This window comes from Pelodiscus sinensis, chromosome 8 (genome assembly GCF_052426305.1).
Source record: "Pelodiscus sinensis isolate ZL-2025 chromosome 8, ASM5242630v1, whole genome shotgun sequence".
NCBI classification, from domain to species: domain Eukaryota; kingdom Metazoa; phylum Chordata; order Testudines; family Trionychidae; genus Pelodiscus; species Pelodiscus sinensis.
Window position 1 is genome coordinate 73,456,453 of NC_143059.1, and position 19,546 is coordinate 73,475,998.

At 42.3% G+C, this 19,546-nt stretch overlaps 1 protein-coding gene across 2 annotated transcripts in view; it reads right to left on the reverse strand.

Annotated features, from left to right (window-relative positions):
• Positions 1-2,172: 2,172 nt before the first annotated feature.
• The window catches only part of OGA (O-GlcNAcase), a 44,408-nt gene continuing 27,034 nt past the window's right edge, over positions 2,173-19,546 (reverse strand). For both annotated transcript variants that reach the window (XM_075934506.2, XM_075934507.2), the window contains exons 13-16: positions 14,819-14,904; positions 12,929-13,121; positions 6,762-6,921; positions 2,173-5,964 (exon numbers count right to left, since the gene is read on the reverse strand). In XM_075934506.2, the coding sequence (XP_075790621.1) occupies positions 5,828-5,964; positions 6,762-6,921; positions 12,929-13,121; positions 14,819-14,904 (576 nt within the window). In that variant the 3' untranslated portion in view covers positions 2,173-5,827. The remainder of the gene's footprint in view (positions 5,965-6,761; positions 6,922-12,928; positions 13,122-14,818; positions 14,905-19,546) is intronic.

Below are 19,546 nucleotides of genomic sequence, written 5' to 3' on the forward strand. Positions count from 1 at the left end.
GCAACGAGATCACACCACATTCTGTTCCGATACTGCACTCTGGCTGGAGGAAAAGAAATCCACCATTCGCTCAGTTCTAGCTGGAGATTGTTCAGCGAAAACACAAGTGAAGAGGGAGAAGGAGCCCAGGCTGGCCACGGAAAAGGCAGGAGGTCACTGGCTGATGGCTGTACCAAGAGGGTTTATGATGCTGGCAAACTCATTGAACTTCCATTAGTTGCTTCTCTCTTCCATCTGGCTAGTCTGGAGGGGTCATGCACAGGTGCTCAATGGCCACGCACCCCAGGGATGAAGACATCAAGGTTTGCTTTATGATCCCTTAAAGAGACACTGTCAAGCTGTTCAGCAGCCACAATTTGACCTCCCCCAGCTTAGTTTCACATTGTGGTGGGTTCACGTGGTGCCCTCCATCTGCCTCCCCCAAACTCTGCTCTATACGTGGGACCTGCCAGAGCATGGGAAGTTTTCATAAATTCTAAGAGCATGGATCAGCACAGGCCAGGGACCAGTGCACAGGGTGAATAGGACCTCATAAATAGCCAGAGACTGGGCTGATCTCAGGAACAAAGCAAGCAGAAGAATGCTCAAACTTCCAGGCACAGAGCCGATGAGTTTGTTTTTGTAGGTACACTTGGGATCACTTTATAAAACCAACTTTATGGATTATGATCACTCTTAAAGACAGATAAAGTAAACATTATGCTTCTGACTTTAGCTGTTTAAATTATTTAATAGCAGGCTTTCTTTAAATCACCAGTACCTTACACATGGATAGAAAGGTTATAGATTAAGAACTATTTGCTCATCACTGAATTGCAGCCACCTCTGGACTGGTATGTAGCAACTTTTTAACTCCATATTATAACACTAAGTGTAGAATTAGAAAACACAGACTATTCTCAAAGCCAAATGAAACTGCAGAGACAGAGTACAAGCAGAACTGGAATTTGACCAGGAGAGCACCTTTAACAAACACTTGCAAAAGCTCTGAGTGGATGTTTTAACACTCAATTCACCCTACAAGGCATTAGGGAGCGTTGTGTATCCACAGCTGTACAGCTGTGTGGTGCCATCATAAAGATGAGATGCAAAATCAAGGTCCTGCCAATCCTCAATATAGTCACAACATTGATGAGCTGAGACTGCCTTCTCTGGATCATAGCGCCTTGAGGAGCATAGGAACAGCGAGACAGAGTCAGACTAACGGACTAGTTAACCCAGGACTCTGTCTCTGACCGTGGCCAGTAGCTACAGAAGTGCATGAAACTTCACCTCTGATGGTTACATTTGTCTTTGACCCCCACAGCACGGGATTTAATATCCCTTCCAACACTGACTCTGGATTATTATATTACCCCTATAAATATCCAATCCCCTTTAAAGTCTTGCTAAGTTTTGGGCATCGGTGACATCATGAGTCACTGAGTTGCACTGTGTGATCACATCCATGGTGCTGAGCCAAGGAGAACTGCCCCTTGATTTTTTTTTGGTACTTTGTGCCTGCTGCAAGCGCCTTGCTACCTTTCTGGCTTCACTCTCTCTTCTTCTGCAGTGTCATTTCTCACTGCAAAGTGTTTGTAGAAACATTGTACAAAATAAAGCTGCTTCACACTGCCATTTCCCTGCACTTCTAACGTATAGAAGGCCATTCCTCACAACCACTGCCTCCCTTTGCAAGCTTCGACTAGAACACGAAACCTCCACCATATATAATCTTTTGACCACAAATTAAACCAGGCTTTGACCTAAAACCATATTTTTTATTTCTTTTTATTCTTGACGGCTGCCCCCATAAACTACAACTCCTCTGCTGCTCAGAAAAAAAGACCCAGAACATAAAGAATTATTCCTTGGGAAAGGAACTAAAACTATTAATTTTTTTTAGCAGACAGCGCTAATAATTCAAAGCTGGGAGCAGCTGCCTGAAGAACAATAAATACCCCAAGTCAAAAAACATTTCCTGGGATTGTAGAGGCATAGAACTTGATTCCTTCGGAAATAACAGATAGTTGGTGTGGGTGCATAGGTTTGGCTGGGGCCTGTCAGGTTGAAAGCACACAAGAGGAGAACTGAAGATGCATCGTAAGAGATCTTGACAACTTTTATACAAGAAAATCAACTGCTTCTCCCAACAGGACTCTCAGGCTTAAACTAAACCAGTCGCAAGGTGTATTTCAACGACTCTGAACTCTGGATAAATGGCCCCCTCAGGTCCTTTAAGGTGCACATCTGGTACTGTCTCAGCAGCAAATATTCAGTGGTCTGTTAAGGTCTAGTGCAGTGGTTCTCAACCTAAAAAGTTTCAAATGGAAGTTGAGATGCCTTTGGAAATAGAATGTGGACCTCCACAGGTCCACAGACCATAGATTTAATCAGGAGTCACACCCTAAAAAAGTTCACTTAAAGGTTTTAAAAAACCTGATTTAATTTGGGACCATATTCTTAAATCTCAATGGATGACTTAGTCCAGTATAAAATGAAAGCACAGTTGCAAGTACTCATGGTAGGCATATTAAAGAAATGTAGGCTTGGAAGGGACCTCACTAGCTCATGTGGTCCAATCCCCTACATTGAGGCTGGACCAAATACTGTTGTAGACCATCCCTTTGTCTAACCGGTTCTCAAAACCCTTCCATAATGGAGATACCACAATTTCCTGAAAATTTGTTCATTGCTCAACTGCTCTTACACTTAGGAAGGTTTTCCTAATGTCTAAACTAAATCTCACTTGCTGCAATTTAGGTTCATTATTACTTGTACTAACCACTGAGGACAGCACAAGGCAACAATACTTTCAAAGATCTCTCTAGGCTTGTGCATCCTCAAAGCAGTGAAGTCCGAGCTCAGGACTGCAAACAAAGGGCTCCTGGATTATAAAACCAGCTTAAAAATTAAATGAATGGAGATTGCCTATCTCCTAGACCTGGAAGGGACCTTGAAAGGTCATCAAGTCCAGTCCCCTGCCTTCACAGCAGGACCAAATACCATCCCTGACAAATTTTTGCCCTAAATGGCCTCCACAAGGATTGAACTCACAACCCTGGGTTTAGCAGGCGAATGCTCAAGCCACTGAGCTATCCCTCCCCCCTTGTGCCACTGGCTTGCTGTTTATCTTGGGCAAGTCATTTGGCAACTTCTGTGGTTTCCTTATTGGTAAAACAGGGAGACTACTTAACTGACTGGGTGCTGGAAAATACCCTATAAAAAAGGGACTGGCCATTTATTGAATGTTGTTTTCATGGAACTCTGGTTTTTCCAAGATACTTGAGGTTATTTTACCAAACTGCTTGTACAAGCCTGTGTATTTTCCTCTCATGGCCTACAGAAGTAGAAAGGCATAACTGGTGCTATTTACATTTGGATTAAAAGGATTCCATGTGTCAATTTCAAAGTGCTCTGAAGGTGGTGCATTTCTGAAGGGTCAACAGCATCCAACATCACCCGCCCATGAAGAATATTAGTTGGTTAAATGTTTGTGGTAACACCCCCTCCTCAACCTCTTTAAAAAAAAAATAGATCACAGAGGAAGTAGTAGGTCAGAGTTTCACATCAGTTTGCCCCAAAACACCTAGCAAGAAGACGTACATTCCTCTTGCATCCACTCCAACAGTTTTACAAACTAAACACATTGCTTATTTACATTCACTTCTCTATTTTTATTCTATTTCTTGCATGGTCTTCAAATACAGTTTTACAGCTCATTTTTCTGCTACAGATACTGTTGATCTAAAAACAGATTAATGAAAGTGGCATTCCAACCTTAATGAAAATTCATAACCATGAAAGATATGTCAACTTATCACTTTACAATCCTAGAGTGATGGCATTGGCCTGGACATTCCATCTGTTTGTACAATTAACTTTTGCAACAATAAAATTCATAGCAAGAGATTGTGGCAACTCCTTAAAAGCCAAGATATAAGGCCACAAGCATCCTATCCAGTAATGCTATGAATCCAGATCAAGTAGTAAGCTGACTCCAGGATCCATTAAAAAAAAAGAAAAAAACCTGTCCCACCAGATAAACCAAGAGACCAGATTCTTTTCACGCACTCAAAGCTGTATTAAAACTAGTGACACTCAGCTCTGATTAACATGAGATCTCATAGCATGACCCTACATCTCTCTGTAAATGAAATGAACTCCTTTAAACTTAAATACTTCACTATTGAATTAAAAATTATTCACATTCTGCAAAAGAAAATATCCTATGTGACTGCACTAGAAGGCCAAACGTAAGCTTCTCCTAACAGGTTGTGGACATTACTGCAGTATACTGCCATTTGTTACAGCTTGTTAATTTTCTTCAAAGCTACAGATGGGAGCTTACGTAAGAACCTGAATTTCTTTTGCTCACCACCAAAACCAAGATGGAAATTAAAACACTTGATGGTAGCAAGTAAAATTAGTAAGGTAAAGTGTATAATGTTGGCCAATTATATCTCTGGAACACAGGGCTTCTATGGAAAAATCAATAACTCCCACAAATGGTGTGACCATCTCACTACCAGATCCCCTAACCATGCTGATTCCATTCCATTAGCCAATACATCAGATCTGGGTAAAAACATTAAACTCTCAGAATATCTGCAGTTAAGTTAGATAACCATTTAAATCATTTGTAAAAATGTGCTTATTGTGGTATTTCTTCTACAAAAATTCTTTGATACAAACATGCAGGATTTGAAGACCCTGATTTAGTCAAACCAGTATGAAGTTTTTGAAACAGGAGTCTGATTCGAGGACAATCCTGACCATCGTCCAGTTCCCTCTCACTTCCTCCATCCACCTTCTCTTTGGACTGCCACCAAAATTAACAGATTCAGCAGGCTTTCCACTGAATTGCTGTTTCAGTCCCAGGGGAATGAGGATAGCACCAGGCAGTGGCAGCCTTGCAACAGCACTCTGTCTGTCCTCTGAAGAAATGATCCTTCTGGATCAGCACCTCTTACCCAACATGGTCAGTTTCTAGCCCTGGGTAGGAGGCACAGTAGAAAAAGCCAATGCTGAGGACAGATTCATTCTCCACTGTGGTTTTACATTATTCAAAAGTGCCATCTTGGACCAATACCATTTCACTTTTCAGAAGAAAAAAATTACAAAACCAGTAAACACAAAGAAGTTATTAAGCATACAGCTAGTTTATATACACTGACATTTACAAGTCTGTCATTAGTGACTTTTGCCACAGACAACTGCACAATCGTCCCTACAAAGCACAAAGCCTGAACCAATGGTCATCAGAAGTGACAACTGGTCACCGCCTTATAAACAAGCAAAAACAGATAGCCAAAAACAGAACCGTCAATACATGTCCTTAAATTTGCTCACTGACACAAGTAATCCTTCCCATCTCTGAAACATGAAGTACCCCAGTGACAGCCCTCCCTCCTCACATCCTGCTGTATGACACCGGGAAAAAGAAATCAGATCTCAAGAGATACTCCAGATAAAGAACAGCATTCAGATAAAGAACACTCCATACTTGGATGCAAAGATCTGCTACCAACCACATCACTGGGCAAGAAGGGGAGGGACCTCCTCTCAGAGGATATGGCCCATGCAAGATTCCTTGGCACTTCACGCAAGACCAGGAAAGGACGACAAGGTTTCTCTTTTTCAGAGCTGGGTTTCAGCAGCAATATCTTCAATATCTTCATCCAGCAAGTTACCGTTTGAAATGTGTGATGGGTGGATTTTCACATAGCCCCTTCTAGAAAGCTGGCTGGCTGCTGCATTTGTGCAGCTAGACCATATGAAGATCCCCACCACCACCTGCCCATCTGTTCAGGGACTACAGCATTAGAACAGTTCACTGCCAGCCACTTCACAGGCTCCTTCCAAGGATAACAACATCCTTTGGAAACCCTTCCATTTTCGCTATTTCAAAACAACCCAGCTTGCTGTAAAATTCCAGGATTCTTTTATCATCTGGTCTCACTTCACAAAAAGCCCCACGGGAGCCTGAAGGAAAAGAAAAGAGTAGGGTGGAAGAAGCGTTATTGTAACAAAAAACCCAAACTCTGCAAACATTGTTAGAGTCTTTCCATCTATTTTAACATTTACAACCGTTCAAGTCACTGAACTAGTGTCATACCTGGTATACCTATTGCCACAACAGTGGCCAGACTTATGGTCACACTAGCTGACCTTTCCACAAAAAGACTATGTTTCTGTTGCTAGCTTGTTGACTGCAGTCAAAGTGCCTCTCCAGGTCTACTCATATAAAAACTTCTCAAAGCTCAGGCACTGGCTGAGAGAAACAGCACCACAACAAGGCATGTGAATTGTTCAAGATAACTGCAAGCCTCCGATATGTAGCAAGACAAAAGGTCAAGTGCCTCCAGCATTCAGGAAGGAAGATCTCAGCAATGACACAGTAGTGCCGTGCTGTCACACTTAGGAAATTGCTTTGTGGATTTCAACTGGGGAAATAAACATGTGTGTGGCTACCACAAGTCTCAGACATGGGGACCTCAGTTCACCAAATTGCTCCCTCAGTTCTTCCCATTTCCTAATTTGCAAAATGTTGATTACAGTGATAGGTTATCTTAAGGTGGTAGCATTATAGCTAGTATGTGAATGCAATTTATGAACGAATCCCGTGCCAACTTAGCAAAAACCAGACTTCCCAGGCCAACATGTGGATGCAAAATGCATTGGCACCAACCTTAGAAATACCAAGGGCTAAAGTGTTATGGTCATTCTTAAATCACAGTACATAGGGCAACCTCCCAACAATTCCAAGTGCAAACACTCACCATTCGCTTTCAGAGAGGACAGCAGACAGGCCATCATGCTTTTGGCCACACTCGGATCAGTCACTTTTTTGTGGATGTCTATCTTTATCAGCGAGGGGAAGTTGGCGAGGAACGTCTCTGGCAAAACTTCCTGCTCTTCATGGAAACTCAACATTATTTTCTAAAAAGGGCAGAAAGGAACAGTCTTTCCACCATGATCAGTTTTGCTGATACAGACTGTATGTCTCTAAAAGCACCACACACAAATCAGCAGAGCAGGCACTTCAGCCATATCCATAAAGCAAAACAAGACTTTTCATAAAGTCACAGGACTGGTGTGAAAGTCTGGCATAAAATTCCAAGGACTTCCATGAAATTACCATTCATTATTCCTGTAATTGGTGCTAGTTAGCTTTTTACATTCATCTCCTTAATGCAGGAAGATAAATTAGTTCTCTTTCCAGGAGTCTGAATTCAGGTCTATTAAAAATGCAACCAAGATAGCACAGATCTGAATTCTAAGAGTGAGATACCACCACCACCCAGACAACTGCCTGACCGTTTTAATGATGGAAAGACAAAGAAGGGAAAAAATGCATTGTAGAAAGCTACTCAACATACTCCATAAGGGAGGAGGTTCCATCAGTCCTACCAAGGAACTGGACAAGAATTTTAGAAGACATCACTTTGGAACAGGAACTCTGCATTAGTGAAATTTGGGAACTTGTTACTGGGTACAGTGACAGTAAGAGAAAGATCTTAAGCACACTCATAACATTTATTTATGCCACACTAATGTGTAACGGTGGCAAGTAGGAATACACTTCACATTATATATTCTGGTAACACTTTCTCTACTTTATAAAACAAAGCCCAACAAGTAAGTGTTTTTTCTTGCTCGAGGGAACAATATCAATTTACAAGGGGAAAAAACGTAACCAGCATTTAGAGCAATGACTGTAGAATGAGTAAGCCAAAAAATGTAACTTACCCAGCAATTTGCAGCCAAACCCGCTACTATCCTAAGTTACACTTCTTCCCCAGTACTTTGACATACAATCAGGATAGGTTTCCAATTCTGACTACTTATGAGGGAATTTCTATCCATCCTGGGCACAGGCATCAATCAAAACCAGAAAAAGTCCATCTTCTGCCTGTTCAGTGCAGTACTGTTCCCCAAAGTAATTGTTTTTTATTGATTTTCTGCAGCAAGTGCGTTATAGAAAGAATAATCTCTTGCATCCATCAGCTTGGCATTTGGTAAGGCTTGTAACTTATATTTGAAATCCGCTTTGTGGTATACCAATCCAATTTTTATATTGCACTTACAATATTTCTATGTTCTAAGTTGTCATCAGGACCAAAGTTATCATATTCATCTTAATATGGCAGGAGCAACCCCCCTGCGAACTTACAGATTGCATCTGTTTTCCCTCCCTTGCTGTGGATGTACTTGGGGAACTAATTTTTCCACCTACTATTAACAGTACAGGTCTCCAATTTCCAGTTCCTACTGCTAACTTTCCAACAGTAAAACATGTAATATCAATTCTTTATGCACATGAAGCTAGATCACATCAGCTGGAAGGCTAGAGCTGGATGCAACTACTGGAGCTACCTGTTTGTACACTATGGCAGAGCTCTTAGACATGTTAAAAATTGAGTTCCTTCTCTGTGGGTTTGCTGTCCATGCGCCAAATGAATGCCCTTGCATCTGACACTGTAGTCACTGACAGACTGGCCAATCAGAATGAAGATTTTCTGCCCTTAAAAAGTTACAGACTAACATGGATACCCCTCTGAGACTTCTGCCCTTTTAGCTACTAGCTGACCTGCAGTCTCCAGTACCAAGCTTCCCTGAGCTGTCAAAAGGACCAAGACTATTCACACACCCTGGGCGGGGGGAGGGAAGAAGCGGAGAATCGCGCAGGAAGGCCAGCTGTGGCCGCACTGGGTGGTCCGGCAGTGCTGGCGGGGGAGAAAGGGGTCTGACTCCTGCGACAGGAGCTGCACTGGCCCAGCTGTGGAGCCAGCAGGGCTCTCCCCGCTGGTCCGGCCCAAAGTCCCTTTCTGCAACTCTCAGAATATGAACAAGGCAAATAACTCCCCAAAGAAATGGGATTAGAGAAGCTAAATCCTAAAGCATCCATGTCAGCCCAGATCTTTTCTAGTTTTCAGTTGGGAAGGAAGACCTAAAGTGAAATTCTGATATCACCATCAAAGAGAAAGTTAAGGTTACAGCTAGAGAACGACTGTGTTGAACACTAGGAAACCTCCTTGGAAAATCATTTCTCTCACTGGATCTCTTAAATGTTCTGATGGGAAAGACAGGATCTACAGGAAGTTGAGACATCAAATATTTCTTGCAGAAATAGAGACGGCATTTTGGCATTCTTGGCTGAAGTTCCTTGCCTTCTACACCAACAGGAGAGAACTCCTGCACATTCCATTTTAAGCAAGCACATGGCCACGGCCATTCTATTTAATACCTCCATCTCCTTTGATAGTGTCCTGTCATGCACTAAGAGCTCCAATGTATCTGCGCTGGAGTGCCTTGCAAGCCTCCAAACCAGCAACTACAGGGATAGGGACACTGATTTTCTGGACAGGACCAAGAGATCTGGCAACCTAATTTTATAACATCGATCACGAGACCTGACGTGTTCAATACTTTCCAGTTTAGCAGAACAGAGGGAAGGGGGGTAAGCATGCAGCAAAAAAAAAAAAAAAAAAAAAAAAAAAAAAAAAAAGACATCCTGAGCAAGAGCTCCTTTCTGATTATCTGCCACAGTACCTAGGTTTCTTTGCATTCAAAGTTATCTAAAACAGGGGGTAAGGAACGTAAGGCCCGGGAGCCGAATCTGGCCCCCTAGGCTCCTCTGGGGATCAGCAACCACCAGCTGTTGCAGTTGCCACTGGTTCAATGCCCATGAAATCAACTCCTAACATGACATCATGCATTCCAGGAAGGAGAGGAGCATCTTCAAGGGAGACACATGGCAGACGCTGAAACAAGAGTACAGGGCCCAAAGCCTGAAATGTAGTCAGCCCCCCCCTCCCATGTCCGTTGCATTCCAAGATCTTTCCTTGGCAGTAGCACAAGTGAGCTAGCTTTCCAAATAAAGAGCAGAAAGAAACCTCTGTGACTCCAGCCATGCCTTGACATATGTCAGTGACAAAAGGCTAGGAGTAGTAACAGCAACAGGGGATCGTGCAGGAAATATGCAAACATTACTAACGGATCTAGGTGTAGGGGAAGTCTAAATGCGTGTTTGTCAAGTCTGTAGATCTGAGAATTATTATGACGCCTACCAAGCAACCAAAATGATATGAAAGGTCTCCATTTAGAATAGCTGCTCCTTCAAACTGGTTGAACTTCAGCCTTAGAATGAACCTTTTCCCCTTTTCTATTTTCTTTACCACTGCTAGCTCAAGTATGCTCTTAAACCACGTAGTCAAGGGATAGATACTAAACACATGGGGTCGTTAAATTAAGTGGCCAAAAAGAGAGTATGCCTTCTTTTTTGAATTACAAAGGTTTAGAAAGGAGAATGGAGGAATGAGAACAGTCTGAAGAGTGAGAGGAAAAACAAATGTGTAGTAGCTCATGTTCAAAGAGAAGACTATTTATTCACTGCACTCAATGACCACTGGTCCCAGAAAAACAGATTATACCTCTCAGACTAGAATTGGGAAGGGATATACCAAAATAGGCAAATGGCAGTAAGAATGCACGGATCTGGGTTTGTCTCCTTGTAAACAAGAGGGTGCATTACCTGCAAAAAATGTGGTCTTATGGAGATATTTGACTTGGGAATCACATAACTGAAAAGATCTTCAAGAAGATGGAGCACTTTGGATCAAACCATTTTAGAAGCTGTGAATGGAGGAAACACTCTTCTGATGTCAGTCAATGTGGAAGCCAAGATATTACTAAAAAATGTGGGAATCTATAAAGGGAAACCAATCTATTCTGTCGTGTGAAGAAGCACTTCCTTTTCCGATCAAAACCAGCTGTGTGTGTGACTCTTAGGAGTGTTTCACAGGTCTGTGAGATGTTGCAAAAAGACTAGATGCAGTATCCCACATAACTGTGGACTGGTGCTCTCATCAAGTGAAGAATTTTCTACTGAAGTTGGTCCACTGCTAAAAATAGCAATACACCATAAGACAAAACCCATTCTCTACTGCTCCCTCCACCACATCTAGTTTTATATGGATCAAATACTCAAGGCTGAAACTTAAATCACCTCAGCAGAGATTAGAAACTCCAAAACAGTCAATACATGAAGTCTCCACTCTGCAGGATTAGTGCATAAACTGGAGCACCAACTTCCCAGACACAGCCTACCCTCAAGAATATGAGAGGAAATACTGAGAGAGCTGCTAATCAAACCCATTCTACAGCATATACAGCTGTTTAGAACCTACCTTGCAGGTAATGTCAATTGGACTGGGCTTGCAGATGGCATTTTTGCATTGCAGATCTGTTCAAGAATGAGACGTGCATTTTCCCCCATTTCCAGCCAGCTTTACTGTTGGAACTTTGGCCCCTGACCTATATTAGGACTATGGCTTTCAGTTATAGGGAACTCAAGCAGGAGTACTGGACTGTTTGTTGGTGCAGACAGGACATGCCAGAGACTGAAACAGTGTTGGTGAAGACTATTCCTTTAGACTATCTGATAGCCTTTGATACTAATCATGAGGTTCTGAGGTCTACTCCTCAGAGTTAATTGTTGTTCAAGTGGCTCAATTTCCTAGATAAATCATGGAACCATTACACTGGCAACTTGATTTGCTTTGAGGGATTTCATGCAGGGTTCCATCAACACCTTTACTATTTAACATGTATCACTAACAGCCTGGGGACATTGAGATTATTGGATGGTGGTGCTAGGACCAATGTTCCCTCTAATCTTTTCCATCCATGTGCAGAATACTTTATGTGCACCAAAGCATGGGGCGAATGTGCACCACTAGTAGAAAAAAAACCTAGCTGTGGGTGCTCTTCTAAGCTGCCGGGCAGTCTCCCAAAGCAGCAAGTGGGCAGCTTACAGGGAACACTGGCTATGACTATGTGGATGACTGAAAAGCAAAAAGCTGCCTGTCACATATCAAATGGTGTTGTGCTGATGCTTTTCTTGTACCTCTAACCACAAGAGGGAGTTACAGGAAGTGCACACAATCCAAACAAGATTAATGTTAATGCTGGTAGAGGCAACAGGAAGGCTACTAGATGGCTCAAAGTTGTCTGCCTCTGTTGAAAGATTTGTCTGCACTTCATTTAAGTCGCTTTTGGATTCCCAGGCTGGTCCTTGACTTCCAAATGGAGCCCATGATCAATGTCTTGTCCTACATCTGGTAAAAAGATACCAGATCTCTACAACATGGCCCTTGCTATGGTCCATCCTTCAATATTTGGCAACAGCTGCAGCTTCTGAACACATGCTGACCATGTACGTAGTGGTATCATATTATACCCATTCCCTGAAGCATGTGCTGATTTTTCTATTTCTTTAAAGATGTATCTAAGACCTAAGCCACATCAAAGAAGAGGCTCCCGCTCTTACACACTGCGGTCACAACTGATATGCATTAGTAACTCAGATGGAAACGTCTGAGAGCTGGAGACAGGGCAATCTCAGAAGAGCCTTCCCTCTGGAACACTGTTTCACCTCCTGGGTCTGAAAAAGCAAGGGCATTTGGGAAGGGTAGGGAGAGGATCACATGGCAAGCTGATATCAGGGGTGGGAGGGAGAAGGGGGAAGAAATCCCATTTTAGTTTGATTAGTTACAAGTCTTAATTTTTCTTTTCATTGTGATGTTTTCTGAGCTGGAACTGTACCTTAACTGCTTGAAAAGCTCCTGGCATACCATAGGCACCAAAGAATACCATTATAATTATGGGGGTGCCACCCTATCTAATGTTAATTATTATACAGTCATAGTGATTACCTCATGGCTACACTATCAATTACAACTCGCATTCATGTATGATTTTGTACTGAAGACAAAATTTTGGTTTATTTGTAAAGTGTTCAGATACCGCAATGATAGGCATGGTATAAATGCTCACAGACTAAAGGGTGCCGTTCTAATGATGAAAAAGTGCATAAGGCAAGTGATTAACTTTACAACCTGGGCTATAAGGTTTAGTGCAATTCCAGTCTCACGGAACTACTAACCTCTGCTTCGGACAGTTCTTTGTCACCATTCGGCTTACTGTACTTTTCCTGCATAAAAGGGATCCAGGAAATTTTGCATTTTTTAATGAAGGGCGTTACATCAACAGTGCCCAAAGCATAGCCACATATGCCATCCTCATCTTCAAGGACAAAGCAGTAATCCAGACTGAGGGAAAGCAGGCCTCCTACTAACCTGTAGAGAGAAAAGTATCATCCAGTTGAGTCCATCACACAAACAAGGCAACAGTCACTTAAAACTAGGCATCGTCATTGTAGTTTAAGAGTCAAGATACTGTACACGAGGTAGGCAAAGGCATTGATCTACTCACTTAGGACCAAATTTTCAATACCACATGTCATTGTCATAACTGTGCACACAACTGCACAAAGCACAAGTGCAGCTAAGAAGATGTGCAATATCAATGATGAGGTATTCAGGCCAGGGGAGCAGCAAGGTTCTGAATCAGAAGCAAGGAGAAAAGGGACTAAGATCCAGCTGCCATTCCACTGCATGGATAGGCTTCTCGCCAGGGCCCCAATTATCCCACTTGTTCCCTCAGCTCCATGGCTGTGGGGCAATAATAAAACCTCTTAGTGGCACATCCTGCCAGCAGCTCTATATTCGCCCATGTAACTCTGTACTCTGTCTACGGCAATTCATCAAAAGAGCAATCTTTCAACCCTCTCCTGTCGTTCCTGTAGACATATTCATGCTGTTCTCCATTTTTCCCTCTACCTTTTTATCCCATTTATAATTATCTACTCCTGTCCCCCATGTGACAGAGCATCCCTATTACAGTATTCCAACAAACCAGAACATTAACAAGATGGGAAGAGAACTCAAATCGCTTATGCCCTTCTTACTCCCTTCTGCTTTCATTTCACTTGTCATTTCTTCAACTAGTGGAGAATGCATGTTGTTTTCATCTGTGATGCACCTCACACTTTTATACAATACATGTATGTACCTTAAAAAGATAGTTGATGGCTAGTAGAATGTTTTACAAGGCAAACTCAGGTATTTACCACAACATAAAACCAGATTCTTAAAGGAAGCTGAAGCAAAAAGGCCAGGCAGGGGCTAATTAAAACCAGGATGTTTAAGAGAACTCCCACCAGTGTTATCACTAAATCTGATCTGATGGAATCCCTAGTGTAGAAGGCTCAGCAGCACCAGCTAGAGGAGTTTCCCACTACTTTAAAGCAGCTGAAATTATATTGAATCAAAAACTGATAAAAGGGGCAGTTTTTGCAGGAACCTCCATTTATACCTGAATTCTCACTGGTGCTACCACTGATGAGAATGCGCATACTGGGGATTTGAGCACAGACAAGTAAAACCTTCAGAAGGTACTTGAGCATAAATCAAGTAACAGCTGCTGTGTTGACTATCATTCAGTGATACCTTTCAGAGGCTGAAGTGGAAAAGGAGTGGCAGTCCACTCCAGAGTGCAGTTTGGTCTCTTCTCCAATCTTCTTACACTTTTCCTTTTATCCCTTCTATTTTCCTTTCTATCTTAAGCCCCTACCATCACCTTCTAGGACCATGTCCATCACGTCTCGGTCTTCTCCAACAAATCACTTCTGAACACAAACTTCTTCCAAAAGGCCTATAAACCCTAACCCAGTCCCCGTCTCTGAAAATTAAACCTGCTGAACAGAAAGAAAACAGGCAAACAAAAAACCCTTCCATTACCACTCTGCTATTTTGTGTTTGTTTCACTACTTTAACTACCTATTTCTACGCTTTATTTTCACAGAAAACTCTTCCAAGGTAGAGACTCATGAAGCATCCAGCACACTGTTAATGCTACATACATATAAACACACCACAATTACAATGGCTGAAGACATACATGAAAAGTATAAAAGAAAGAATGTCCTACATACTTGTCTCCAATTAAGTCTGGCTGACTATGGAAAGGTTGATCAGCTCCATCATCATACATCTCTCTACAAATCTTATACACCGATGCCTTAAAAAACAGACATAGAATGAGTGTTTTATTTTATTTCACACACACACACTGATTAGCAAATTTGCCTTGGAGAGCTCATTAATATGAATTCCAGTATGGAACAAGTTTTGATATGCAATTTAGTTGTACGGAAGCATATAAAGAACATTCTAAGAGGCCTCAGTTATCTTTCTTGCAACTAGTTAAAACTCTGCCTCAAAGAGCCTCATGCCCACAATACTTCTAGCGGGAAGCTTAATCCCTGAAAAAGAAGACAGTGAGCCCTCGCTACTTCGCGGTTCGACCATCGCGGATTCACGACTTCGCGGACTTTTTTCGTTACATTATGTATATACGTGAATCCGCGATGGTCGAACCGCGAAGTAGCGAGGGCTCGCTGTATACATGTTAAATATGGTGTCCCTACTTCGCGGATTTTCAACTATCGCGGTCGGGTTTGGAACCTATCTACCGCGATAAACGAGGGTTCACTGTACTGTAGATCACTTCAACATCTGTCACAACAATGAAGAGCATTAACCATGCTCATTAATCACTAAGTACTCTCTGGGTATATTTAATAGGCTATAATGTTAAATAGCTACAGGGATGTTCCATATTCAACCAAAATAAGGTACTTCTGCAGGGCTGGATATGTCCTGACAGATTCCTTCATATTAAGAAGTGGTTACTGCCCTTCAGCAACAGAAGCTGAACTTGTCTGAAAAGCTAACCTATTTACAAATCAGACATTTTACATGGAGTAAACTAGTTTTTTTCTTTGAATACAAGTTGACTGAATGAGGCGTCTTTACCCTACTTAGAGTCTCCCTCTTCAAAACTTTGTGACAGCATGTTTTAGATCTGGTGTATGCAAGAAGTTGTGTCAGTTTTCCAAAAGGTATAGTTTTAGGTTAGAATTTTCAAACCTGGCTAAAGGATTTAGGGAGAACAAGACCCATTAAAAATCAACGTCACTTAGGTTATTAAATTCTACCACTAAAGATTCAATTAATCTGGTGTAGGGATGTTAAAATTTTGATTAATCAAATAGTCAATGGTATTTCCATCAACTATCTTCCAGGAGCGGGAAGGCCTTGTTTGGACACAGACTGGCTAACCTTGTGAGGAGGGCTTTAAACTAGGTTCGGCGGGGACAGGTGAGCAAAGCCCACAGGTAAGTGCTGAATGTGCAGGATTGGGAGATGGGTTGGAAATGGGGGGGGGGGGGAGGGGAAGACGGACTACGGCCTATAATGGCAAGGAGAAAGGAGGGTCAGGGCACAACAGGGAGACAAGATCAAATCAGTATCTTAGATGCCTATATACAAATGCGAGAAGTATGGGTAATAAGCAGGAAGAACTGGAATTGCTAACAAATAAATACAACTATGATATCATTGGTATTACAGAAACCTGGTGGGATGGGACGCACGATTGGAATGTTGGTATGGAAGGGTACGGCTTGCTCAGGAAGGACAGACAGGGAAAAAAGGGAGGAGGGGTTGCCTTGTATATTAAAAATGTACACACTTGGACTGAAGTGGAGATGAACGTAGGAGATAGCTGTGTAGAGAGTCTCTGGGTTAAGCTAAAAGGGGTAAAAAATTAGGGTGATGTCATGCTAGGAGTCTACTACAGGCCTCCTAGCCAGGTGGAAGAGGTGGATGAGGCCTTTTTTAAACAATTAACAAAACTATCCAAAGCCCAAGATTTGGTGGTGATGGGGGACTTCAACTATCCAGACATATGTTGGGAAACTAACACAGCGGGGCACAGGCTATCCAATAAGTTTCTGGACTGCATTGGAGACAACTTTCTGTTTCAGAAGATTGAAAAAGCTACCAGAGGAGAAGCTGTTCTGGATTTGATTTTAACAAATAGGGAGGAACTAGTTGAGAACTTGAAAGTGGAAGACAGTATGGGGGACAGTGATCATGAAATAATAGAGTTCATGATCTTAAGGAAAGGTAGAAGGGAGACCAGCACAATTGAGGTAATGGATTTCAGGAAGGCAGATTTTGATAAGCTCAGAGAACTTGTAGGTAAGGTCCCATGGGAAGCAAGACTGAAGGGAAAAACAACTGAGGAGAGTTGGAAGATTTCAAAGGGACGTTGTTAAGGGCCCAAAAGCAAACAATTCCGCTGTGTAGGAAAGATAGAAAATATGGCAAAAGACCAGCTTGGCTTAACAAGAAGATCTTGCATGATCTCAAAATAAAAAAGGAGTCCTATAAAAAAATGGAAACTAGGACAACTAACAAAGGAAGAATATAGGCAAGCAACACGGGAATGCAGGGGCAAGATTAGAAAGGCAAAGGCAAAAAATGAGATCAAACTAGCTACAGGCATAAAGGGAAACAAGAAGACCTTTTATAAATACATTAGAAGCAAGAGGAAGACCAAGGACAGGGTAGGCCCACTGCTTAGTGAGGAGGGAGAAGCAGTAACAGGAAACTTGGAAATGGCAGAGATGCTCAATGACTTCTTTGTTTCGGTCTTCACCGAGAAGTCTGGAGGTGTGCCTAACGTAGTGAATACAAGCAGAGAGAGGGTAAGTTTGGGAGATAGGATACACAAAGAACAAGTTAAAAATCACTTAGGAAAGTTAGATGTCAGCAAGTCACCAGGTCCTTGACGAAATGCATCCCAGGAGGACATCCAGTGCTTAGCAGAGCGTGACACTCTGAGGTGACAACGCAGTCCTGAGGTTTGGAAAGGAAACTGAGAAGCAGCTCAAGGAGCTGATAGAGGAGGTATCTGAGCCTTTAGCTATGATCTTTGAAAAATCATGGAAGACAGGGGAGATTCCAGAAGACTGGAAAAGAGCAAATATTGTGCCCATCTATAAAAAGGGGAATAAGAACAACCCAGGAAACTACAGACCGGTCAGTTTAACGTCTGTCCCAGGGAAGATAATGGAGCAGGTAATTAAGGAAATCATATGCAAACACTTGGAAGGTAATAAAGTGATAGGGAATAGCCAGCATGGGTTTGTGAAGAACAAGTCATGCCAAACTAATCTGATAGCTTTCTTTGATAGGATAACGAGCCTTGTGGATAAGGGAGAAGCGGTGGATGTCATATACCTAGACTTTAGTAAGGCATTTGATATGGTCTCGCATGATATTCTTATTGATAAACTAGGCAAATATAACTTAGATAGGGCCACGATAAGGTGAGTGCATAATTGGCTGGATAACCATAGTAAGAGAGTTGTTGTTAACGGTGCTAAATCCTGCTGGAAAGGGATAACAAGTGGAGTTCCGCAAGGGTCTGTTTTGGGACCCATACTGTTCAATATCTTCATCAATGATGTAGATATTGGGATAGAGAGTACTCTTATTAAGTTTGCAGATGATACCAAACTGGATGGGGTTGCAACTTCTTTGAAGGATAGGGACATAATTCAAAATGACCTTAGCAAGTTAGAGAAATGGTCAGAGGTAAACAGGATGAAGTTTAATAAAGAGAAATGCAAAGTGCTCCACTTAGGAAGGAACAATCAGTTCCATACATACAAGATGGGAAGCGACTGTCTAGGAAGGAGCATGGCGGAAAGGGATCTAGGGGTCATAGTGGACCACAAGTTGAATATGAGTCAACAGTGTGATGCTGTTGCAAAAAAAGCAGATATGATTCTAGGTTGTATCAACAGGTGTGTTGTAAGCAAAACTCGTGAAGTCATTCTGCCGCTCTACTCTGCACTAGTTAGGCCTCAGCTGGAGTACTGTGTCCAGTTCTGGGCGCCACATTTCAAGAAAGATGTGGAGAAATTGGAAAGGGTACAGAGAAGAGCAACAAGAATGATTAAAGGTCTAGAGAACATGACCTATGAAGCCAGGCTTCATGAACTGGGCTTGTTTAGTTTGGAAAAAAGAAGATTAAGGGGAGACATGATAGCGGTTTTCAAATATCTAAAAGGGTGTCACAAGGAGGAAGGAAAAAATTTGTTCCTCTTGGTTTCTGAGGACAGGACAAGGAGTAATGGGCTTAAAGTGCAGCAAGGGAGGTTTAGATTGGACATTAGGAAAAAATTCCTAACTGTCAGGGTGGTCAAATATTGGAATAAATTGCCAAGGGAGGTGATGGAATCTCCCTCTGGAGATATTTAAGAACAGGTTAGATAGACATCTGTCAGGGATGGTGTAAACGGAGCTTGGTCCTGCCTTGAGGGCGGGGGGCTGGACTCGATGACCTCTCGAGGTCCCTTCCAGTCCTATGATTCTATGATCTGTTTAGTCGATAAGGAATAGCATGGTGTTCTGCCTTTGAAATGTACAAGAGCCCCAGCGGAGACTCTTGTACATTTCAAAGCAGAAGCGCCCACATGGAGGCCTGGGGTCAGCGGGGGACTCCACGAGGCGTTTCAATCTTTGAAATGTACAAGAGTCCCCACTGGGGCTCTTGTACATTTCAAAAAAGGAAGAGCCTCCACTGCGCCCCTGCCCCATCTCACAGCTGGAACTGGAGGGAACTGGCTTTTAAGCCAGCTCCCCCCAGCACCCCTTACTCTTCCCCGACCTTGCTGCCTCTGTCTACTGGCTCCTTAGTTTAGCACGCATCAGTCAATATGCAAATGTAAGTGAAATCCATGTACATAATTTTAAACAGATACACGCATGTCCTCAATGGTTTGCACTTAACTTAAATCATACCT